General features: G+C 41.3%; 2 protein-coding genes across 7 annotated transcripts in view; one reads left to right on the forward strand and one right to left on the reverse strand.

Annotated features, from left to right (window-relative positions):
- LOC146579390 (uncharacterized) overlaps positions 1-9325 on the reverse strand; it is a 35798-nt gene extending 26473 nt beyond the window's left edge. The window contains exons 1-2 of one of the 3 annotated variants that reach the window (XM_085269186.1): positions 8760-9323; positions 998-1034 (exon numbers count right to left, since the gene is read on the reverse strand). In XM_085269186.1, the coding sequence (XP_085125312.1) occupies positions 998-1034; positions 8760-8850 (128 nt within the window). In that variant the 5' untranslated portion in view covers positions 8851-9323. Of the gene's footprint in view, positions 1-997; positions 1035-8759 lie in introns of all 3 variants that reach the window. The other 2 variants (XM_085269185.1, XM_085269187.1) reach the window with 2 other exon arrangements.
- A 5228-nt stretch (positions 9326-14553) lies between these two features.
- Positions 14554-26418, forward strand: part of LOC146579391 (FHF complex subunit HOOK-interacting protein 1A-like) — a 27947-nt gene continuing 16082 nt past the window's right edge. Inside the window, exons 1-5 of one of the 4 annotated variants that reach the window (XM_085269180.1) lie at positions 14554-14692; positions 18489-18538; positions 20208-20455; positions 22177-22378; positions 22462-22683. In XM_085269180.1, the coding sequence (XP_085125306.1) occupies positions 20351-20455; positions 22177-22378; positions 22462-22683 (529 nt within the window). In that variant the 5' untranslated portion in view covers positions 14554-14692; positions 18489-18538; positions 20208-20350. The other 3 variants (XM_085269182.1, XM_085269183.1, XM_085269181.1) reach the window with 3 other exon arrangements.

Genomic DNA, 26418 nt, shown 5'->3' on the forward strand with positions numbered 1-26418 from the left:
ACTAAAGGTGATCTTCTGATGTTATAAAAGCAACCTGCGCCTCTGTAATAATATAAGTCCTCGGCACGACAGATGGTCCTTCCTGGTGATCTTATGGCCTCAATCACTAGTTCCAACTTTCACTGATATTAATATAATGTTTATTTTGTAAATTATGGCCCTCTTAGTGTCCAGTAGGACAATAAACCTCGAGGCTACATGTAGTGTAACAAGTCACTACTGTATCCCATGAGCATCCCATAACCTGTGTCTAAGGTGACATTTAGAGAAACTACCGTTTTTGGCACTTCTTTGGTTTTAAGTTTTTATTCAATGAAAGTTTGAAAAACAGAATCAGTTTTTAAAAAAATGTTCTGCTTCAGGTGAGGAGACTTGGCCAAACATCAGTCGGTCAATACACAAAATAAAGTCTCAAAAGTCACTTAATGGAGATTCTTTGACTTTCCACTCACTTCTGTATTCAGTAATAAACTTAACCTGCCATATATTTGTGCATTTGGATCCTCTCACAATCACTTTGGATTCTTTGTTTGACGTCTTTTAAGTGATACAAGCTCGACAAAAGCAACACTTTGTTCCACACACACACACACACACACACACACACACACACACACACACACACTTTTTAAACCCGGTGACTTCCCCAGCTAGTTGCCATGGCCACCGGCCAACAGCCAAAATACTTTCAGGAGTGTGTCAGGACCACAGACGAGAGGGGAGAAAAGCATTCCCTGGAAGTCTGCAAGGATACTGAAGAAAATCCTCCAAAGCTGCGCCTTTAACCCAAAGACGCCTGATTCGTACTGTAAGGTAAATCCTTTTAGAGGGTCAGATCAAAGCAATCAGACCTTTTACCTGGATTCAACTTCAAACGCACCTCTCCAGGGCAAACTGTCTGTTACATGTGGGAGAGATTAGACGCACCCTTCTTCAAAGCACTTAGTCATTTTTGCAAATACTGCCAGCAGAGACAGTGAAATGTGAAACCTCCTACCTGTGACGATGCTCTGGCTTATGTCTGTCAGGACGACCTGGGGAGAGAAAGAGTGATTGTAAACCAACAGGCACTGTTTAGTCTACAGAACTCAGCAGTTCATGTGGGCAAAGAGCTGAAAAGGCTTTAGACCAGCTCAGTTATTGCTTAGTAAAAATAACTTGTATAACTTATTCTGGTTTTCTTGTGGATCATATGACGTAATTTACACCGACCGTTCAATTTATTGGCTACACTTGTTTAAATGTTCATTAATATAAACATCTAATTAGATAAGCACATGGCAGCACCTCAGTGCATTTACGCATGAAGACGTGGTGAACATAACCTGCTGAAGTTCAACCTGAACATCAGAATAGGCATTGAAGGTGAATTAAGTGATCCTGAAGGTGGCGTGGTTGTTGGTGCCTGATGTGCTTGTCTGAATATTTTATATTGATTTTCCCACACAACCTTTACACCAGGGATTACAGAGAACGGGCCTCTTACTACCAGCTGATCATCATTGAAACACCACAGCCTACTTGAGTATTGTTGCCGGCTATGTCCATCCCTTCATGGCCGCAGTGAACCCATCTTCTGATGAGATGTAGAACACACCATGTCACAAACCATAAATTATCTCAAACTGCCAAATTGAAAGTGAAAATATCTTCACTATACTAAAATGAGCTCCACAGTCACCAGATCTCCTATTCAATAGAGGACCTTTGAGATGTGGTAGAAGCAGGAGATTCACATCATGGACGTGCAGCTTATAAATCTGCAGCAACTATGTGATACCAACATGTCAAGATGGACCAAACTCTGAGGAATGCTTTGGGCAGCTTGTTGAATGTGAAAACAAAGTGTTTACATTGACCAAAAGTCATTATTAAAAGTACTAAAAGTTCCTCTGATTGTAATTTAATGTGTCCTACATTGAAATGAGAAACAAAATTTTAACTTCAACCTCAATAACGTCGTTTTGCATTCCAAAGTTTTAGGCTGAAAAGACAAAACTGTTTTTATCTTGGTTTGAAAATAGAAAAATAAAGATTGATTAATCCTGGTTTAGTGCAGACGAAAAATAGTGCCACCTACAGAAACTAAGTGAAGACAAAAGGAAGAGGATGTCACAATCATCCTGATAAGTCATGTGATCACCACAGAAAAAAAGTTAAGGGAGCATTTGAATTTTTAAAAATGTGAACCACCTCCTATAATGCCTTCAACAAGATGAAGAAAGCAAGAAAAAAGAGAAAGGAGGAGAAAAGCCAAGAAAAAGCAGAGCTGCACTTTCTGTGAATGTGTATTTTTCCATTTCCTACCTCCTTTTTCTTCTTCCTTCCCAACCCAAACTGATAACCAGATCAGTATGACCTGCTTAAGTCCAGAAAAACTAGATGCTGACGTGTGTGCAGAACTTGCTGCAGATAGTTCTTCTTTTCAAAAACTCAAAAAAATTTCTCTCTTCTCCCTTCAGTGCTTTTTCTTCTTTTCCTCTACTTTCTGTCCCTGAAAAACTCTAACTGGACAGCCCATCAGCTCTGGCTAGGTTCCTGATTGGCAGAGGACCTCCAGGAAGTGAGGCTGCAATTGGCTGCAGACGGATTCTGCTGGAGTCATCGGAGTTTTAATACTTCCAGATGTTTGTCCTGCGCAGCAGGCTGGCTTAGCTTTCTGCTGGAGCTGCATTCAAACACGCAAGATGCACACCGCAGCAGATTTCACTCAGCGTTCGTCATCCACTGGCTTTCTTGTGTGCCACGAGGAGGTCAGAGGTTAGTGAGGAAAAGGGGATTTGGACAGTTTCCCCCCCCCAATGAAGCTTCCTTAGATAGTAGGAGGAAAGAAATCAACACTCCATTAAAGTGGACATGAAGCACTAAATGTATTAAGCTCATTTACATCACGGAAGTTTAAAGCATTTTTTAAAATCTAATTTGATCTTTGATTTTATTTAAGCACTTTTTTTTCCAGGAGACAAGTGGAATTAAAGCCTTCTTCCCATTCATTTAGAACAGGGAGGCTTCTGCCCAAATAACTGCCAAAAGGCATTGCCAAGATGGCTGCCAAGTGGCTGAAAATTCAGTTACAATGCCAGTTTAAAGTCTTCCAGAGGGAATGTTTATCCTTGAAAACTGTGGCACTCACATGAGGCATTTATCACCTGTCACTCTCACAGATGAGCCTGTGTGGAAAAACATGTGACTGCTCAATAAAGCCTTTAAAAATATGCAGCTCAGATTTTTTTTTTCCTTTTTTGCAAAAGGTCAACTACTTTCAAAGGTATTCTTTTATTAAATGTTCGCTGTTCACTTTAGCTTCTCATCTAATGTATAATAACACTAAACAGTGCTGGTAAAATAAGGTTCTTCATTAAGCTGCACGTCCCGAAGCTAAGAAAAGGCTGAACACGATCCCTAACCTCAGATGCCAGAAAAATTATTAACAGACTGTTTTTAAACCCACAGAGAGACAATAAACCACAGTCCAGGAATGCTGCACAAACAGACGCACACACTGTATTTGTTGTTCTGACTGTAACTTAATGTCTCCATATGGTTTACAATTTTTAATAAACAATGTCTTCATGTTGCAAAATATTCTGCTATTCAATTTCTCAAGTTAGAAAAAAAGTATCTGAAACACATTTAATGAAAACCAAGTGAGCTCAGCTCATCAAATGGTTGGGTTTCATTGCACAACAACAACAACAACAACCAACTCAGACTCTCACACACTCCCTGATATATGTATTTTGTGGTTTAAGGCTATATTAGCTTCTATAGGTGATGAGTTGTCTGGGAATTGTGGATGTGTTCTGTTGTAGTTCAGTACGGAGCAAAAATTCACCTTTGGATATGAACCTTTATTAATTTGAAAGCTAGTCCCAGCCTGTTCATGTCACGCTGCCCGATGGCTCCATGGCCGGGCTGCACTTGTGATGCTGCTCGATATCATTCACCTCCTTCCTCTGACAGGATCTTATCTCACAGTTAGACTCCACCTCCATTTTAGACTCCAGCTCAAACATGTTTGGCTGATACAAACACAAACCAGAAGCTTCCTACACAAAAATCCCATCCCTTGCCTTCAGATATTTGTATATTCAAATTCAGAATTTGTTCAAAGAAATAAAAGTAATCCTAACTTCCCATTTTCTCTGTTTCCTCTTCCCTAAACACCATGAACAGAAATCGAAGAGTTAGTAGCAGGCCTAAAAAACAAACAAAAAAAAACTCCAGAGCAGATGAACAGTACCTGACAGTCATCTCCTTAAGAAACAGGAAAAGCATACCTCAGTCGTGGTTTGGCCTCCCTAGGGTGTTAAGTTCAACATTATTAATCATATTGGATGCAGTGTGGCTGTAGCTCAGGAGGTAGAGCACTTTAACTACTGATCAGAAGGAGAGTGGTTCGATTCCTGACTCCTCCAGTCTGCATGCCAAGTATCCTTCGGCAAGATACTAAATCCAAGTTGTGCATGAATGTTAGTTAAGAACCACTAAAGTAGGGGTAGGCAACGCCAGGCCTCGAGTGCCGGTGTCCTGCAGGTTTTAGATCTCACCCTGGGTCAACACACCTGAATCAAATGATTAGTTCATTACCAGCCCCCTGGAGAACTTCAAGACATGTTGAGGAGGTAATTTAGCCATTTGAATCAGCTGTGTTTGATCAAGGACACATCTAAAACCTGCAGGACACCGGCACTCGAAGCCTGGAGTTGCCTACCCCTGCACTAAAGGCTTAGAAAAAAGTGACTGGGTGAATTTATTTGGTCTTTGAATGTGGCATGTTATATAGAGTGGTTTGAGTACTCTGGGAGAGTAGAAACGCTCTATAGAACAATGCATTTCCCATCACGTTGCCAGAGAATGGAACAAAAGGTAGCCAACAAAGAAGAGCTCTGCCCTTCATGAAGCCTGGAGAACTATTCCTGAAGACTACTTAAAGAAATGACAATAAAGGTTGCCTAAGAGACTGTGTTGAAGAATAAAGGTGGTCACCTTAAATGCTGGCTTTCAAGAATTGTACAAACTCTGTTTTTGCCTTGTATGCTGCATTTTCATATTCGTTTCTACATGTCAATAAACTTCTGAATCCATTTCCCATTTTTCTAGCAAAATATAAAGAAATGAGGATGGTTCAAGACTTTTGCGCCAAATATGGACAAAATTATTCTGCCACACTATTTGAATTCAAGAGTTTTCAAACTTCCACAAAAAAACAAAATTAATTAAATAAATAAATCACGCAGTGTGCCTTTACAAACATGAAAAGGATGGGTCGCTGTAAAGAGTTCAATGAATTTCTGACCGGTGCTGTCATTGACGCCGCTGTCGGAATAAGCCAGTTGCTTTCTAGATCTTCCATCATCAACTGTAAGTCGTGTTATTGCAAACTGGAAGTCTTTAGGAACCACAGCAACTCGACCATGAAGTGGCAGATCAGATAAAGTTACAGGGCGTGTCACCGACTGTGTAAAGGTCATCAGCACACTGCTGACTGAGTAAATGTGGTACTCCAGTCTTCCTTTGACATCAACATGAGCACACACACGGTGCACTAGGAGCTTCATGCTATAGGGTTTCAATGTCCAAGCAGCTCCTGTAGGTGTCCCAAATAGCAAAATTGGTATGGCCTGGATCTGGCCCACATACTGCAAAGAATGATGGCCCTTTGGTGGCCCAGATCAGGTTTGCCAGAAGTGGCCCACACATGGGCCAGCACAAGGCTAGTTGCAGACACACTGGTGGTCCTTTGCTGGCCCAGAACAGTTTCAGCTCTGACCCCAGATGTCAGCCTAATGTGGACCTTAATCAAGCCATGTAATAACAACATGTGCCAGAACATAATAGTGCAAAAGTAACATGACGAAACTCTGTTCGGACAGTGAATGGACTGATTCTTATATAGCGCTTTTCAACCCTCCCGGTTTACTCAAAGTGCTCTTTACAACATGCCACATTCACCCAATCACACACTTTCTCTAAACTGAGTGCTTCCTACATGAGTGCTACCTATTCACACTCTTGACATGCAGACTGGAGGAGCCAGGGATTGAACTAGGGCTGTGCGATATGACCATAATCTCATACCCCGATATAAGACATCCATCATCCCGATAACGATATAAATCACAAAAATTTAACATTTTCTGTAAATTCTGTGAATCTCGGGCAGCTCGACTTGCAGGAAGTGTTTTCAGCTGGGCGTTGTGTACCTGGAGTTGAGACTTTTAACCAATGCATGAAGTTATACATTTTTAAACATAAATTGTAATGGCCACCGCTTTCTTTGTGAATATTTATTACACGGCGTGCTGCGGGGAAAAGCCTGTTCTAACGTTTGAGTCTAAGGTTTATTTTTTAGCACCTAACGCCTCTTTTTTGCTTCTCATCCGTAAAAATCCTGCATGCTCTTTCATGGGATTTAGTTTATTTTGAAAAGTCTCAACAGGATCTTGAGCTTTATTGTGAAAGGTTAACATGCAAAACAAACAAGCGGATGGCAAAGCCATGCCATTGTTTTATCATCGTGGTTGCTAACGACAACACGTAAAAACAGTCACTTGTCCGTCCGTAGTGTCGTGATATTAAATATAAGAGAAAGAGATAACTTTAACAAATTAATATAGCCACTAGTGACCATCAAAACGATGAAAAAAAATTGGTGTAAACACGAAACAAACGATAGCGTAATATGAAACGATAGACGTTTTTATATTGTCATCCAATATATATCGTTATATCGAACAGCCCTAGATTGAACCACAAAAAATGAAGACCTGTTTTTTGTGAGCCTGGGCCACATAAACTAAACCATAATTGGGCCAGATGTGGCATGCCATCGCATAAACTGTGCCATCTGCGCCAGGCCTGGCCCATATCTGGATGACCACTTACCATGCCAGAAGTCAGCCAGCAATGCCAGCATGACACCAGATCCAGGCCAGATCTGTCTGCTATGTGGGGTAATGTCTATGTGGCCCAGTTCTTTGGTCAATGTAGTGCACATGTGCCCGTGTATTGACCATTCGCAGCTTGTCTTTTTCGAAATCCAAAGTCCAAGACCACCGATGTTATGGTCACCCCATCTACCTTTTCCATCATCTCTGATGTATGATGCAGAATAAGGCTGCTGATGAGGAATGTTTGCTAAATTAGGGCAAAAGATGCAATGATCTCACATTTAAATGAACAGTCTTGTTTTGTTTTGGTCACAGATTACAGTCACATTGTGCCAACACTTCCTCAAAGTACAGCCTGTAAAAGTTGTTTTGGTTTCCTGTCTTAAAAAAAAAGGTATGCTATATATATATATATATATATATATATATATTTAATGTAGGCCTTCTGTACACAGCCACTTCCTTGCCACAGGACAGTTAGGAAACATACAATTTTCTACCCATGTACTATGAATAACCATCATTTGTCACGTTAGTGAGTATTTGGTATTGCAAAGTCAAAACAACTGTGTAATAAATATAATTACCACTTACAGCTCCATGTTTAGCAAATGAAATCATAAAAGCACCAGTATTCCTCTCTAGCCACCACAAAAATATCACCCAGGATTAAATCTAATCTCATGTAGCCTAATCTTTAAGCCTGACATTACTCCCAGGATGACTTAGAAACTTTACATAACAACCAGAAAAAGACACACAGGTGGCATTGTGTCAGTTAATCATGTCAAGACGCGGTGGTAATTTCTCCAAAAATGTACCCGCCCTAACCACAGGGCAGAAGCGAATGCATCATCTGAAGAGTTTCTGAAGAATTACAGACTCACTTTACTCACGCACTAACTGAGAAAAGCCTAGAAGAGTCAGGACAAGTTATAATTTAACTTCCCCGAGAGAGAGACAAAGAGGAAGACTTGGTCATTCAACTAATGGTTGTAAGTCCTGGCACAGGCATACACAAACTTTGACCCCAGTGTTGGCAAGTTCACATCATGATATAAGAATTTACAACCCTGAGTTCAACCAGGCGACACACACTCATCTACATCACGGCTTTCTAAACAAACCTTATCAGAAATGTGTTTGTGATTTGAGGAAAAAATGACAAAGCACTCAAGAGCTGCCAAATCTAAACTGCCTGCTTGGTCTGAGATTAGAAAGATAAAAGAAAGCTAGGAAATATACACACATTTTTGCGTTCATGCTTTAAAAATAACAATCAAAAAACGTTGCCAACTAATTTTTAATCAGATAATCAGTTCTAAACATTAACGCGCTTCATAAAACGTCTCTTATTTAAAGGTTTTAGACCTGAAATGTACACCAAGTATCATAAACACTGTCCACACTGGATCCAGGCTTCATATTTTGCCTCTTAAACCCCTAGGTGAGCGGCATTTTGAGCCTACACTGCACATTATATGCATGTCAAGGTGCCGTTTTATCAGTGCTGTGATAGATTTTGCGGGGATGCTAAACATTCACAGACGAGGAAGGGAGGGGGGGGTCTGGGATCCCAGAGCTGCTAAACAGTATGTTAAGATACCTTTTAATAGAGCAAAAGTGAAACAGAAACATTACCACAATGTGAAAATAAAGAATAACAGAGAATAAACCTGACAGTTTGTTTGCTTTGAGCTTTATCGGTGGAAATGTGGTCATATAATATCAAACCTTGGGGGTTGCATTTCCTTCCAGACTCGTGACAGCTTATTTCTTCCTTATGTATTAATGAACTGGATGTCTATCAGGTGGAAACAGTTTAAAGCAAACGCATAAAGATGATGTTTGTGGCTCTTTCTTTACCTCTGGAGGCGTTGGGCTGTCGTCGGACCACTTGCTCCCGAGTGTCCCTCATCACGCTTTCCTCCTCTTCTTCTGAGCGTGCCTCGGCCATTTCTCCTTCTTCTTTTACTACCTTATTTTCTCACTTTCTGTCTTCCTCCTTCAAATTGCTTCTTCTGAGTGTCTGTGGGAAACTGGAGCCGTGTCAGAACAGAAGCAGCGGCGGCGACAGGCACATTATTTATTCTTCCTCTTGTTTTGGCTTCGTCGCCAACTTGCACCGCGAAAGCTCAAACACCGTCAACTTTAAAGCCCCAACATGACTTCCAGGGTTAGCTGAACACTTCCACCGCGTGTTCGGAAGATTTCGAGGCGAGAAAAAGCAGTCTGTAAAGTCTTAATATACAGACAACAACTATCTTTGCGGCGAGTTTCAGATGACACTTTCTCCAAGCTTCCCTGTTTTCCCTGGTCGCGAGCTCGGCGCTCTCCGACGCCGTGACGTCACCAACAGGAAAAAAAACGCGGAGAAGAAGAATAAATAAATATGGAGGATTAAACGTTTAGTTTAGTTAACTTAACGTGATGGTGTGCGGCAGTATGTGCTGGGAGAAGTAACCAGGTAAAGAGGCGGAAGAAGAGGATGAACATGGGTGGCGAAAAGTTGTTTTTTTTTAAAGTGCACCTGACCTAAACTGTAATATACCAACACGCAAAACGGCAAATATATAACTGCAAAGTAACAAAGGGGCCCAAAACAACTAGAAAAGCCTCAAAATGTCCTGAACGCCCAGACACAAAAAGTGGGAGAAAATGTTCTCCCACGTGCAAAAAGATGTGCAAAGAAACCCAGAATTTGGACAAAGAAGCACAAAAATCATTCAAAGTGACACAAAACAATCTGAAACATCTTCCACGGGGCGCAAATAGTGGTGCAAAGTAGTATAAAATAAACCAAAATGTCTTAAAATAGAAACAAAAGTTTGACAAAGAGATGCAGAATGCCTCAAAATGCCTTCAAACAAACAAACAAACAAACAAACAAACAAACAAACAAACAAACAAACAAACTAAATCACACAAAGTGACACCAAATGCTCTGAATCCTCATCAGAGGCACAAAGGTTGGACAAAGACACACTAAATAACCAAAACTTCTTCAAAAACTCAGAAACAAAATACCTCTGAAACATTTACAAATTTACAAACTACATAACCATAGGCATAGATAGACATAGGCATCATAATATTTTAAAAAAAGGCATACATGCAGCACAAAGTATGCAGACAAAAGTGTGGGATAAAGAAATGCGAAACACAAAAATGAGAGGCAGAATGACCACTGTTAAGGGCAAAATGAGCTCCGAGAGGTGCAGAAAATGTAAACATGCTCAAAAACACAGACAGAACAAAAAAGACTTCAACGACAAACACACATACACAGATATAAAATATATACATATATATATGTATATATATATATAAACATATATATATATATGTATATATATATAAATATATACAGATATAAAATGACCACAGTGATGTAAAATAACTACATAGAATGCAACACTGCTACAGTGATGCAATCATCTGCAAAAATAGTAAGTAAAATCAGTACTAAGACATGCAAAGCTGCCACTTACAGTAGCTGCAAAGACACCAAAAGAAAGGAAAGAGAAGCAAAAGAACACCAAGTGCTGTCCAACAACGTGAAAGAAGCCCAAATCACAAATGTGAAACTACAAAATTTTGATGCTGAACAACTTAACATGATCCACAAAGTGACAGGAAAAATGTGGAAAATTGCGACAAAGGCTTAGGAAGCAATATTAAAGAATTTAGCTGATAACAGCTTACATACTCTAAATACAGTCATGACTGAATTTGAATTGGCACTTTGGTTATACTGGCTGGGAAAGTTTGCTTACTATTATTCACCTACCTACTTGATTTCCACCTGATGTCCGCACAGACTCGTGGGATGGTTAATGTTTAACATGAATCCTGAATTTATTAGTGTTTGCATCATTAATTCAGTTACGTCATACGTTGATTCTTGTAAATGTGTAATGGATTTCCAGTGTGCGTGTGGGCAGGAACAGGGTAAAGGTCTGGCTTTTAATAGACCATGAGTGAGACTATTGTATTGTTAAATGAGCCGTGTAGTGCAAAGCTTCAGGGGTGTTAATTAAATCTTATTGAATGGATAACATACACTTTTTCATTCACCGTGTGTTTATACACCACTCTACATTTAATGATTTGTTATTACCATGATGAGCCTGGTTCTGGCTGAGGTTTCCTCATTTTAAAAGGGAGTTTTTCTTTCCCGCTGTCACCATAGCTCTTGCTCACAGGGGGTCCTCTTGTTGTTGCGGTATCTCTGTATTGTTGGAAGGTCTTTACCTTACAATATTAAGCACCTTGAAATGAATTTTGTCATGATTTGGCAGAATATACATAAAAGTGAATTGAATATCTGCCTCTTAACAGATTAAGCTAATAACAAGTACTCTGAACTCTCTACAACTTTCTGCTGATTTTTTTTTACTCACAAGACTCCAGTTACCTTTACTTCATATTTGTGAGGTATTGAGTTTGCAACATGTTTGTTAATTCAGGCAAGTTAAAACAAATTTACAGTTCTGTAGGATTGTAATTGCACAAAACCCCAGGTATCAGCATGTGGCTGTTTTCTTGTCCCTTCTACTTCAAAGTGCTTATGATGAAGTGACATTAAATAACCTTGAAGTTAGTTTTGTTACACACACACAAAGCGATATATTGTATGCTTGATTCATCAAGAATTTGCAGCTCTCTGAGAGTTTCTACCAGTGAATGACCACATTTGTCCTCTGGAAGAATGCGGTCATTTGTATGCAGGTATACAAGTGACATACATAAATATACAGCATGCAGGCCGGCTTTAGAATAAAATATGTAAATGAGCACTACAGAAAGTTCTTCTTACTGTAAGTGCCTGTGTGCGCTGAGCTTTGCTCAAAACAGAATCTTCTTTCTGCACGGTAAATGTGAAGTGAAGTAAACTGAAACTTGGCACCACGCAGCTAAAAAACTCTCACATGACTAACACAGTGGAGAGATCAGGAGCCTGAGTCAGAATAACACAGGTGAACACACAGGAAGTATGTAATCAGATATTAACAGTGTCTAGAATAGCAGTGAAGCTAATGTGTTCTCTTTTGTGCTTTGGAGTTGAGGGATTTTCAGATATCTTTTCTATTTTCAGCTCCATTGATCTGGTGACTGCCTTTATTTTAATGAGGCGGATTTTCAAAGATGACAATTTAAATCATCACAATGATGATTCTGTAGCAATTACACAGTGCAACACTTGAGCAAGTTACTTTATTAAAATGCTGATCATTATTAAGAATAATACACAGTCAGTCCATAATTAATCAAGTGCAGTTCCAATGGTTTGCCACAAGAGGGCACTGCTGATAAATGTAGAGGAATGGTTAACCAAGAACACACTGGTGTCCAAACTTTGGGATAAAAACTTAAGTATTAAAATTTTTGCACGGCTTTACCAAAGTTGAAGCTTAAAGAAAAAAAAAATCAGCGGAGAAACAACAAAAACACACAATCTATAAACATCAAGTTCTTCTACAGAAAAACGTGATGTTTTTACAAAGTAAAACCTACATAAAGAAAAAAAAATGCAAACATGCAACAAGTATAGGTTGATTTAGTCCTCCATTATCCTGTCGCTCTGTCAAGAAAGATCACACTTTAAGAGACTGAAAAAAAGAAAATTAATAAATAAATAATTATATTCCTTTTATGGTGTCAAATAACTTTTGAGGTGTTAATGGCATCATGGTTACTACATTCATTCATTAAGCTTTCTGACTTAATAAACCTTTTACCGTCTTATTTATTTATTTTAAATGAGGCCACTGCAAAGTAGCTGATGTGGAGGAGGTTGGTAGGCTGGTTTGGATCCAGATGACCTGTGTGTGCATTGATTTAACAGCTCAGATTAACAATTTCCTGCTGTCCTCAAACACTCAGTGTTAAACTGTTGTTGCACGGTGATTAACAAAGCTTGATTAAAGGAATCACATGGGTGAGACGGGAATACACTGTGTGTGTGTTTGTGTGAGTGTGTGTCGTTGAACATTTTGTGTTCACATTATTTCCATTTGAGGAAAAAAGCAGGTGGACTATTTTGACTTTATTTAATACTTTCAGTATTAAATTGGAATATTTATAATTCCACTTTAACAATTTAACAAGAAGACATCCCAGCTTATATAAGTATCTGTCTCGAACAGTGTTTCCCAACCACTGTGCCGCGGCACATAGGTGTGCTGTGAGAAATGACCAGAGTGCCGTGGAAGATTATCTTGTTCCACCTGATTGGTACACTAAGTGACCGGCGTGAGTAACAGGCAGAACAATTACATTCTCTTCCACTAGAGGGCGGTACAATTACCTGCTCTAATTAAATTGGTTGCCAACTGCCAGTAAAACAGAGGAAGACGGAAAAGAAAGTACACAATAGACATACTGTGTGTGAGATAGCAGCTTGTAATAGCAATAGATAAACATTTGAGGTGAAAAAGTAATCTGTCTGACCTGGGACCTGGAAAAATTCCAACCTAGATGAAGGCCCTAGCATGCTGAGTGGTCAGAAAAAAGCAAAAAAGCTATACTGGGGATAAACTGAGCCAATTCCACACTGCCTGGTGCAGGGAACAACTATCAATATGTATTTTGTGACATTTTTGTTTGGTGATGTGCTGTGGCTCCAAATGGTTGGGAAAAACGTATTTAGAACATTCATTATTTGTTTTATCGAAAGAGTACAAATTAAATACAGATAAAGTTAGTGTCAAGATTTTAGCGATTTGCATCAACTCATTGAACTTTTCTACTTTGCTATGAATATATCAAAGGTGTAAAAATTAACATTTAATATAAAATTCTAAAGCTCGTATACAAAATGATGAATCCATTTGTCAGTCACTCACCCAAGATCCAGATTAATACAAGCAAACAAACAAGAGCACAAGACTACTTTTAATAATAATTATGAATCAATCACTGAAATAATTATTTTAATAACAATTTATTTATCAATTGATTTAGACTTTCACATATTGAGCTCCTTTAATTTATTTCACATTTTCCTTTTTCTAATTTCCTCACCTTATTTAACTATTTAATTTTTGTAATATTTAATCTGTGTTATTTTATTGAACTATTTTGTTTTATTTAAGTTGTTTTGTTATTGTTTGTTTTTAATTATTTAGCTAATGGCCACTTTCTTAATAATTAGATAAACTGAAGCCTTTCAGGGTTGTTAACACTTGCTTACTTTATTCTTTATGTATTATTCATGTCATTTAGCATTTTAGGTTGTTGTAGCAGACACCCTGTGAACCCATCACTGTGTAATACATTTCTAATGTTTTTTGTTTTTTTTGCCTCTAAATAGTAAGTTCTGCATTTTTACGAAGAAGAAAATGACCTGATTAATCAGGATTTCTTAAAGAAATAACAGTGAAAATGGTGATTAATGTCATATATTAAATAACCTTAAAGTAATTGCCTTGTAGTTCACAGAATGATAAACAGAAAGAGAAAAGCTGCACAGACACACATGTATGAAAATAACCCTTCAAACATGTTATATGTACTGTATAAAACCGTCTCTCTCGCGCTCTGGTTCTCTGCCAGGGGCGTGGTCTTACAACATTTATGGGCGTGGTTAAGTGCTACCTAGCGCCCAGCAGCTAAGTGATTGACAGCTGAGCCGCTTAAAGCCTCAGAAACTCCGCAGCGCTCAGAAGCGGCACAGCCGGGCCGCTTTAAAACTGCAAACCTAAGGATTTACACACGTTTCTGGACAGTTAAACGCGTTTTAACCGCTTTTCTTCTCACTTTGGGAATAACAAGCAACAGTTAGAGAGGCAGCCGAGGTAAGAAACGCCTGGTTCAGGTTAACCGACGAAAAGTGCAGAAAATGTTGGGATTCTCAGTGTTTTCATGCTGCAGTGTAATGTAAACCAAGAGGAGGGTTTACTGTTACAAGACTCTGGATAGACAAAATATAATAGTTAAAGGAGCGCAAAGTTGGTCAAACCTGGCTTAATAAAACTTAATAAACCTGCATTCATAGAATGGATTTTTGCTTAAAAACTATTTTAATGAATTTAAAGAATTTAAAAAATGATTTTATTTTAAGGAAACAAGCATTTATTGGGAAGGAAATCGTCTCTTAAATATAAAATGCATTTTTAATGCTCTGTGTGCCCTGGATGTATTTATTTATTTTTATTTTTAACTGTTTCTTTTATGTCTAAGTAAGAACTGGTGTAGAAAACACTGATATCCAGGAGCTGTGGCCTCATACAGAAGGATGAAATGAGTCCTGACACTGAAAGACAGCCTGAAACCATTTTTATTGAATAACTGTTAGCACTAAAGATTCTTAAACTATCAAAAGTAAATGCAGTTATTAAGCAGAATCATACATGTGCTATTTGTATAATAATTATATATTTAATTATTGATTTATTAATTGGTGTTTAACGTTAATGTTGCCGCTGGGGGTGATTTTACTAACTTATATACATGCTGCACAGTTTTGTTTGCAACAACAGAGCAGAATATATAAATAGATTTATAAATGATTGATTTCTAGTATTGTGTGAAGAAACCAGAGGCAGAGTAGCATCAAAAACTCAAAAAGGAAGCTAATTTATCAACACCCAACTAATGGATTCTGTTATTAGGTTTCATCTTAACAGGGACAATGCAAGAGAAACATCTGAGTCATGGCATCTGTGGTCTTCCTGGCAGTTTTAAAATGTTCCATGTCTAAGGGGAGGAAGGAAAGGCCACTAGCCTCCTTTGACGTCACTTTGATCTGTAGTTTCAGTTTATATGGGTGTATGTTTATACATGTATTATATTTTTAATCTGCAAAACAATAAGTAAGCAAAGCTTTAAAATAAATGGTGTGGACTACACAGTAAAACATTTCGTGTCAAAGATGTAGTAGAGTAGAAATAGAAACAGAAGTAAAGCTGTGATTGCTACAGAGTGGTGAAACTTGCTTCTGGAGGGAAGGGAAAAATATCCACTTGTGTTGCAGAAGGTATCCTGAGTTCTGAAGCTCTAATCTCACACATAATTTCATATATCTGGTCTTGCATCTACCCTCCAGATAAGAAGGTGTACTTTATTGGTCCCCGTGGGGAAAATCCCTCTCTGCATTTAACCCATTCACTCAGTGAAGCAGTGGGCAGCCACTGGGCGCCCGGGGAGCAGTGTGTAGGGACGGTACCTTGCTCAGGGGTGCCTCAGGGTAGCTGTTCAGGGGAATCGAACCCCCGACCTTCCGATCATGGGGCCACCACTCTACCTACTGAGCTATCCCTGCCCCCACAGGGATAGCTAGGATAGGAGGCACACAGTGTGTTCCTGCACTGTGAAAAAGCAGCCAGGGTATCCTTGAAGCTCGTTGTAAATCCTAAACAAACAGAGGACAGCTCATTGTGCTCCAAAAGGCTCCCCATCCTGTGACTTCTCTCAGGCCTACTTTAAATAATGTAACCTCACCAAACACACGTGAGGCCCCGCTCCTTTACAATGCAGGTAAACAGGTGTGTCTGCAGTGCTCACAACTGCTGGTCAGTGATCCTTGCTGAGTTTGAGTGATTAACTAGCTTTTAGCTAGAGGCCAACCTGGCCATGGAATATGAACATTCACTCCTATAACAGCAGATAAGAAATAAGGCATGGCATAAGAGCCCACCTTCTAATGAAGTTTGGCAATTGCAAGCTTTATAAATAAAACATGAATTCATTGGAAATACAGAAGAAAAAACTTGTTTCTGGGCCTCATTTACACTATGTAGAGAAAAATACTGGACCTTTACACCTACAGCTGCTCAGCTATGAAGCTCCTAACATGCGGTTTTTGTTTGTTTTGATGTTGATGCCAGAGGTTTGGAGATCTGCAGTTACTGAGTCAGCAGAGCTTTGACAACTTTTATATACTCTGTGAATCCGGTCTGTAACTTTGCATGGTCTGCCACTTTATGAGTATGTTGCTTTGATTTCTGAATGCTTCCACTTTGCAGTAATGTCACTTACAGCTGATTGTGGGCTATCTAAGAAGGAAGCAGCTTCACAAACTGTTGTGAAATTTCACAGACTTTTCTAACAGTGGGCTCCTGTCACAGCACCACACTTGAATTCAGTGAGCTCTTCAAAATGACTCAGTCTTTTACCTGTTTGTAAGAGGACTGCAAACACCTCAATGCAACAACTGAACTCAGCCCGTTAAACAACACAGCGAGGTGTGTTATTTGCACGATTAAATTAAATCTCAATCAGCTAAATGCCTGAAATGATTTTAAAAACCAGGTCAGAAAAGACTTCAGGTCAGTCTGCTTGTGCGTGTGTTTAATCCCTGGTTTGTGTGATGGCATGTGACCGTCTGACACACACAGAAAGAGCCGGGCTGGGATTAAACAGCGCCGTCTCATCTGAGATTACCTCTTTTTTTCTGTCGTGCTCTCAGTCACACACACACACATTTGTTCTTCCGTCTTTGTGAGGACAGATGATGAAGCCATGCACTCGGCCTTGCATACCCCAAACTAAACCTGACTCATAAAATTGGGTCTGAAAGCAAGCTGGAAACTCCAGGGCTTAAAAATTAAGTATCAAAAACTGCATTTCTTCTAATGACCACTCCATCTATCTACTCTAATTCAACTCAGTGAACTGGACCTTTGTGCACTTTACTCTTGATTTATGCCCCCTCATTGAACTTATCTAGTGATGGTTTGCTTATTACACATTATGGAGCCAACTGGAGCATTTTATTGTAATTATGTTAAAAATTATCCGTGTACAGCTTGCTTGGTTTAGCTGGTAACTTAGCAACACACATTTCTTGACATATGGACTCTTCTGGCTCGACAACAGCAACGTGGGAGAGACTGAAGTCCTTTAAAATGTGAAGTCCAAAACCAGTGGGTACAGCCATCATTTCTATACAGTCTACAGGTTTTATGAATACAGAATGCAGAAACGTATAAATATGACCATTTGAGCAGCTGGTAGCTGGCATTTTTGCATAAAATATTCTAAGTAAAATAAATTGATATAGTTTTATTGATTTAATTTTAGCTCTGGCTGTCGGAGAAATTACTGAAACAAGCAGTGGAAGAAAATGGGCTCCTTCTGCTATTGATTGTTTTTACCTTCTGCTATTGATGGAGCAATGTAGGTTTTTATAGGCAGGCTCAAACTGAGACTATAACTTATGTTAGGGTGGCACAAAAACAATGATTATTTCAGTGTCACACATTGAAGGCACAAAGAAAAAAATAATGTGTCACAAAATGCTTATTAAATGCATCAATGTCTCCACAAAAAGAAAAATGTTGATACTCCAAAGGCACAAAAGACTTAAAGTGGTACACAAAAATTAAGAAACGCACACACACACACACACACACACACACGCACACACACACACACACACACACACACACACACACACACACACACACACACACACACACACACACACACACAGATTAGAGTCCCAGATGGTTAGGGATATAAACTGTGTGTGTTTACTTGTTTTCCTCATGTTGTCAGGACATAAATCAGGCCCTGATAGTGTAAAGAGTTACATTTAGTGCTGCTCTGTGTCACTGTGTGTGTTTCTTTCTCTCTCCATTACGAGTGCAGACAGCAGGCTCGCTCATCCATGGCATCACAGCAGCAGCAGCAGTGCAAAGGTAGGAATACTGCCGGGTGATTTCCTCGAGACCTCCATGGGAATTCACGGAATGTCCCGGAACGCCCAGGGTGGGCCTCGTTGTCATTTTTCCTGTTTGCTTGTTTCCACTGAAGAGCCTTACTTCCTGCTGTTGCTGCTAGTTTACACACACACGCACACACACACACACGCACACACAAACACTGACACAGAGTAAGGAAATAGCTCTGTGATTGTGAAAGTCAGATATATACACAATTAAAATAAGAGGATTTCCTCATGAAAAATAAAATCCTCTCTGCTCAGCGACCTCTTGTTGGAGAGAATCAGTGCTTTACGTAAGACATGAAGACTTAGACAATAAAGAATCACAAAGCACACGAGTGGATGTTAAACAAATGGTTTTAGATCATCAGTCAGATGGGTAAAAGGTTGAAAATAGATTTCTAGCAGTGCTGTTTCTGTGTTAACTTCAAAGTTTGACATCACAATTTTCTGTTACATTAACAGAAATGGCTTTACTTGAGCTATGCAGCCAGCACAGCTAAAAATAAACGTGGATTACCTTCCTGCAGCCTCAAATCTCTGGGAGTTGATTGTCATAATGTAGAGAAATGAACAGAATTCGGCAGCTGCCTGGAGGGAAGAAAACTAAGCTAAAAATATTTGTATTCTTTGGACAATAGGTCACTGTATTTGTTTATTCCAGCACCCTGCACATGTACAGCCTGTGTGTTTAAAAAAACATATAGAGAAATCCACACTTTACACAGCTACATGTGCACATGCCGGGAATGCAGGAATCACAATTCCAGCAACAGTTAGAGTGGGAAACCTGCAACTCCTTCCAGTGCAGCTGCTGTTCTTACATTGCAGTCCTTTTATGACTGCTTGCACTGGAGCTTCTACTGTGTCATCACAGACAAATCACAATTTCGTCACAAATTTGCTGCGCCTCAGGGCCCAAACAGGAGCCTTTAGTCAGTCTGCAGTGTCCAAGCCCTGTGACGGAGCATCACGCTGCCAATGCCGTCTTCTAGTTTAGCATCCTGAGGCATCTGAACATTATGGAGGAACATTCAGTGATGTTTGAGGATCATCACACATGTGAGCTGGTTCTCTAGCCAGAACTTGGAGAACCAAACAGAAACCTTGTTAAAGAAGCTGCATAGTCCAATCCTGAAGCTGGTGTATCAGCTCAGGAGCTTGATCCTAAAGTGGGTGTGCACCTTAAACGTGTCCCTCATAGTCACACTGTCAAAGTAGAGTTTCACTATAAATACATGACATGGAAACAGCTTTGGCTCTTCAGATGTAAGATTTTTAAGACCGATACTGATACCAATATTTGGTGATTTTAAAAAATCTGATATACCGACAGATTTTATTTTCTTTCAGACACATGAAGAATAAACAGTACACATAATTATTTATAAGTAATTACTAATATTCATGGTAAATACATACTGTGTGTAAACACTGATGGAGAGCCAGCAAACGCATAGGCGCAAGTGGTCAAGATGGGACTCCCAAAGTAATCTGAAAAGAGCAGCCACACTAGGAATTGTATATGTCATTAGGAGGGCTAACAACACCAGCAACAACTGTAATATAAAGACAAATTTTTATCATGAGACGAAAGACGAAATTAACAAACTTTCCACTCTGTCCTTCTCCATATTCTGCAGGCTAGCGGCTAGCTGCCCACCAAGCCCGGTGCCAGAGACTGATTCTGGGCAGAGGGAGCCAGGTAATGACCCTCAGTCCTTCCATCAGACAGCCTCCACGCATTGAGCCGGATCATGCTTTAGCTCCCTGACAGTCAGTCAAAATGATGGCCTCGGTGGTAATCGGGGGACATCGGAAGAAGTCCCTCACTTTGAGAGGTGTGGACCCAGAGACCTGCATGATCGTGTTTAAGAACCACTGGGCACAGGTGATCTTTTTATTTACTCCTGCATCATCTTCATCTTCACTGGTTAATCAGTGCTTTGCTTCACAGATAAAGTCACTACTGACATGTTTTTTTAGCTGCTCTTTGTCTCTTCTGTCTGGCCTGGCCTAGTTTCACTTACAATGACTGTGTGACTGTCTGCGTGTGTCTATGAATGTGTGTCAGCATTACTGGCCAGACTCTGGCCCTTAAACACAGGATCCATTTAGTACAAATCACTCTCCACAGCTGCCAAGAAAACCCCCACACACTCTGCATCGTCTGTGTGTGTACAAGTATTTTGTGTGTGTTTGCAAGTGTGTGCATGCGGTCCTTGTCTGAAGCAGCCAATGTCAAAGGTTAACACAAGTCCAGAGAGTGAATTGCGTTCTTGTTTCATTCATCTCTTTTTCATCCCTCCCACGGCTATCTCTCTGTTGTGGCATCTTAAATGTTTTACAGCAATAAAATTATTTTCTTTATTAGACAAATTAAAAAAAAAGTTTAGTCCATTTTATGTGAGCTCCAGTTAATTTTCCTCCTTGGCGCGTTTCATATGTGGACATTTCAACACAGTCATCGCACTTGGGTGAGGACAGATGATCACACTCACATCCGTTGGCGGAGGTTGTCTCGGTCTGTCTCCAAACAAACTCCCAAGCGGTTTATTTATGATGACAATGTGATCCCACCTCAGTCTGCACATCGTACTCAGCAGATTTCAGCTGAGTTTCAGTTTCAGAAATTACGAAGAAATTAAATACGATGATTTTGGGAGTAACTTATCCATGTTATCCATTAGTCTGCAATGCAGCACCCTCTGCCTGTATTTCTTTTCTTTGCTCCCGGCACAGACACATTCTGCCAATATATGGACTGAACGGTCTTGTGTGGTTTGTAGCAACACATTTTGGTTTGCTTGGAATTTCTCTGTGTTACAAAAAGCAAAAGTACAGGAAATAAACTCATTAACTGATTCAGACTAGAGTAAATAAACAAAACACCCTTTTTCCAAAGGCTGATCGAGGTAAGCTCAAATTTGTCCACGAACTCTAGGGAAATCAAACAAATATACACAGGTCAAAATTGCTCAGAATTACAAAATTACTCCTCAAATAGAACATTGACATTGCCACTCCATAAGTTTTTGTGGTGCCTAGTGGTCATTAGAGGAATTACAACTGTAGTCCTTTAACGTTCAGCTGAGAAGGGTCCAAAACAGCTGCATATAAATATTATTTATAATGCATTGAGGTAAAGAGGTGATGGCAGTAATGATCCAGTTTGGTACCATTAGAAACTAAAGGAAGCCAAAATAAAAACATGATATAAATAATGCGTTTCTGTTTTCTTCATGCATTAATTTAAACAGCATTTTGCCCCAGTGACGTTTCTAACCTGGACGCTTGAGAGATTATTAAGTGACATTATTTATGCCATATTTCATTTAATAAATCTGTCTCCAGCTGTTATGTTTGTGTTTGTACCAGGATAAAGCTTTGGTTTAGTTAGTTTAGTTTTTAACTTTTCCATGCAGAGTTTTAAATACATTCTTTAAAAATGTACTTTAAAAAAATCTGAATACGCTTTGATAAAACAGGTGTGAGTATCTACTGAGTAATTTCCTCTAATCACTCTCATTTCAGGTGTTTGTTTTGCTTGTCGTATAAAGATGGCTGTAAATGCATTGTCTTTTACATCCTTGTGTTTCTGTTGTTTTTCAGGTGGTGAAGATCCTGGAGAAACACGAGCCGAGTCGCAGCGGCACCAACGCGCTGAGTTTCCTCACAGGTCATGGTAGCAGCGGCGGCAGCAGCAGCTCCGGAGCGCTACGTCTAGGCCCCATCCCAGCCGACGAGGCCAGCGCCGTCCAGAACTACGTGGAGCACATGCTCTTTCTACTGATGGAGGAAGAGGCGGGCCAAGGTAGGATTAAAGAAATCATCCCTCACTGTGCAACAAATGCAGTAGTATACTGGGACTCAGGAGTGTTTGTGCACCGGTACCAGGGGGAGCGATGGGTCCGATCCTGGAGTTTGTGGTCCTTGAGGGTGTGATGGAGAGGCTGTTTCTGTGGAGTCTGAGGAGGCAGTTCACTGAGGACATGAAGCTAGAGCAACTCAGGATGTACCAGATGCTTTTGTCTCAGGCCAAACAGCCTCTGCTTCACCATAAACCGGTTCTGCGGCCGCTAATGATGCTGCTCGCCTCCTGCGCCGGAGCTGCATCTGGTGAGTTGGAGGTGAAAGTGTTGAAATGTTTAAGATTTGACTTCCCAGGCCAAATGAAGGTTTTGCTGATTACTACACCATCTAGTGGTACAATGTGGTATTACATTACAGTGCAGCCAAGCCCAAGTTCAAGTTCAGCTGTTATCTCTTCCATGCAATACAATATATATATATATATATATATATATATATACACAGCACCCATGCTATCTTGCATAGATGGAGCGCTTTAGGTTGAAGTTGTAAAATGTTCCTTTTTTTTATATATATATATATATATATATATATATATAAAAAAACACCCAGCACGCCCCTGCGGGCGGTTTATCCTTCAAGCTCGGGTCCTCTACCAGAGGCCTGGGAGCTTGAGGGTCCTGCGCAGTATCTTAGCTGTTCCCAGGACTGCGCTCTTCTGGACAGAGATCTCCGATGTTATTCCCGGGATCTGCTGGAGCCACTCGCCTAGCTTGGGAGTCACCGCACCTAGTGCTCCGATTACCACGGGGACCACCGTTACCTTCACCCTCCACATCCTCTCGAGCTCTTCTCTGAGCCCTTGGTATTTCTCCAGCTTCTCGTGTTCCTTCTTCCTGATATTGCTGTCATTCGGAACTGCTACATCGATCACTACGGCCGCCTTCTTCTGTTTGTCTACCACCACTATGTCCGGTTGGTTAGCCACCACCATTTTGTCCGTCTGTATCTGGAAGTCCCACAGGATCTTAGCTCGGTCATTCTCCACCACCCTTGGGGGCATCTCCCATTTTGACCTCGGGACTTCCAGGTTGTACTCAGCACAGATGTTCCTGTACACTATGCCGGCCACTTGGTTATGGCGTTCCATGTATGCCTTGCCTGCTAGCATCTTGCACCCTGCTGTTATGTGCTGGATTGTCTCTGGGGCATCTTTACACAGCCTGCACCTGGTGTGATAGACCCCAGCCTCTATGGATCTTGTGCTCAGAGCTTGTTCTTGTGCTGCCATGATTAGTGCCTCTGTGCTGTCTTTCAGTCCAGCTTTGTCCAGCCACTGGTAGGATTTCTGGATATCAGCCACCTCCTCTATCTGCCGGTGGTACATACTGTGCAGGGGCCTGTCCTTCCATGATGGTTCCTCGTCTCCCTCCTCTTTCTTGGGTTTCTGCTGCCTGAGGTATTCACTGAGCACTCGGTCAGTTGGGGCCATCTTCCCAATGTATTCTTGGATGTTCGTTGTCTCATCTTGGACTGTGGTGCTGACACTCACCAGTCCCCGGCCCCCTTCCTTCCGCTTAGCGTACAGCCTCAGGTGCTGGACTTGGGGTGAAACCCTCCATGCATGGTAAGGAGCTTTCTTGTCTTGATGGCCAGCCTATTACCCCAGCAGGGTACCTGATCACGGGCAGGGCGTACGTGTTGATGGCTCGGATCTTGTTCTTACCATTCAGCTGACTCCTCAGGACTTGCCTGACCCTCTGCAGGTACTTGGTGGTTGCAGCTTTTCTAGCGGCCTCTTCATGGTTCCCATTCGCCTGTGGGATCCCCAGGTACTTGTAGCTGTCCTCTATGTCTGCAATGTTGCCTTCTGGTAGTTCAATCCCCTCAGTTCTGACTACCTTCCCTCTCTTTGATACCATCCGACTACACTTCTCCAGTCCGAACGACATTCCAATGTCATTGCTGTATAGCCTGGTAGTGTGGATCAGTGAATCGATGTCTCGTTCACTCTTGGCATACAGCTTGATGTCATCCATGTACAGGAGGTGGCTGACAACTGCTCCGTTCCGTAGTCGGTATCCGTAGCCAGTCTTGTTAATGATCTCACTGAGGGGATTCAGGCCTATGCAGAACAGCAGTGGGGACAGAGCATCTCCTTGGTAGATCCCGCACTTGATGGTGACTTGTGCTATGGGCTTGGAGTTGGCCTCTAGTGTTGTACGCCACATCCCCATTGAGTTCCTGATGAAGGCTCTTAGGGTCCCATTGATCTTGTACAATTCTAGGCATTCCAGTATCCAGCTGTGGGGCATTGAGTCATAGGCCTTCTTGTAATCAATCCAGGCAGTGCACAGGTTGGTCAGTCTGGTCTTGCAGTCTCGGCTGATTGTTCTGTCTACCAGTAGCTGGTGTTTTGCGCCTCTGGTATTCTTGCCAATTCCTTTCTGTGTCCCGCTCATGTATTGACCCATGTGCCTGTTCATCTTAGCCGATATGATGCCTGACAGGAGCTTCCATGTAGTACTGAGGCAGGTTATTGGTCGGTAGTTGGAGGGGACCGGTCCCTTCTTGGGGTCCTTGGGGATCAGGACCGTCCGTCCTTCAGTTAGCCATTCCGGGTGTCTCTCGTTAACTAGCAGCTGGTTCATTTGTGCTGCCAGACGCTCGTGGAGTGCAGTCAGCTTCTTCAGCCAGTAGGCGTGAACCATGTCGGGCCCTGGTGCTGTCCAACTCTTCATACTGGAGACCCTTTCTTGGATATCTGCCACTGTGATGGTTACTGGACCCTGTTCAGGGAGGTCGCTGTGGTCTGCCCTCAGATCCTCTAGCCACTGAGCATTGCCGTTATGGGTTGCATCCTTCTCCCATATGCTCTTCCAGTATTGCTCGGTCTCCAGCCTTGGTGGTGCTGTTCTCTTATTGTTCCCTTGCCACTGAGAGTACACCTTTGCTGGTTCTGTGGAGAACAGCTGGTTTATTCTCCTGCCTTCTATCTCTCTGGTGTACCTCCTCAAGCGGCTGGCCAAGGCTGTGAGTCTTTGCTTGGCAGTTTCCAAGGCCTCAGGTATGGACAGCTTGCTGTATTTCTTAGGCACCTTATTTGTCGCACCTTTCTGCAACTCCGTTAGTTGGCTAACCTCCCTCCGTGCTACTTTGATCTTGCCCTCTAGCCTCCTTCTCCATGGAGGGTACTGCCCCTTGTCACTGTTCAACTTGTAGCCAAGCATCTCACTGCTGCCGTATTGTAGATCAGCTTGTTAGTGTCGGTAATCGTGGTTGTAGGTATTGCCCGTAGTGCTGCATTAACATCATCTAGCAGACCTTCTGAGGGTACTTCACGTAATCTTGGTAACCGACTACGGGGGATCCAGGTTTCAAGCTTGGCCATGATCCTATTTTTCAGGTCAGTTCCTCTCGCACTCAACGATCCTTCTCCTATCACACTTGGGGCTATGTACCCAATCTCGGGTGGGGGTGATGATATCGCCCCCCTGACCTGGCGTCCTGACTCCTCCTTGCCGTAGCATTTGTGTTGTACCTCGTCAATCTCTAGCTGTGAGAGCAGTCCCTTGAACACTGAGCTACTAGTTGTTTCGCCGTCATTGTGGATGTTGGGTATCGAAGAATCCATAGGTCCCTCATCCTATTCATGTAGCCCCTTCCGCCAGCGTTACTTGCGTAGTAGCATTCCAACAACGCCCTGTTTTCGTCTCTTGCCCACCGATGCCTTCTTGTTCCAGTAGCCCACTTGTCGTCAGGGTGCCCTGGTTCCTCAACACCTGACGCGGACCTTGTTGATCCGGGCGACGTCCGAGCCAGCATGCCTTCATACTTATCTGTCTCGCTCATGTCTGCGGTAGGCTCGCTTAGCATAGGGGGTCTAGCCTTAGGACCCTTACTGGATACAGACGCCCCAGGCAGGAATCGAACTTGCGATCCTCTGTTCCAAAGGCGTGTAGTCTAACCACTACGCTATCCAGCTGCATATATATATATATATATATATATATATATATATAAAAAAAACGGATGTTTCTG

Source organism: Mchenga conophoros, linkage group LG3 (assembly GCF_057382185.1).
Source record: "Mchenga conophoros isolate Kocher_MC1m ecotype Shallow Benthic linkage group LG3, M_conophoros_male_GT1.1, whole genome shotgun sequence".
Lineage (NCBI taxonomy): Eukaryota > Metazoa > Chordata > Actinopteri > Cichliformes > Cichlidae > Mchenga > Mchenga conophoros.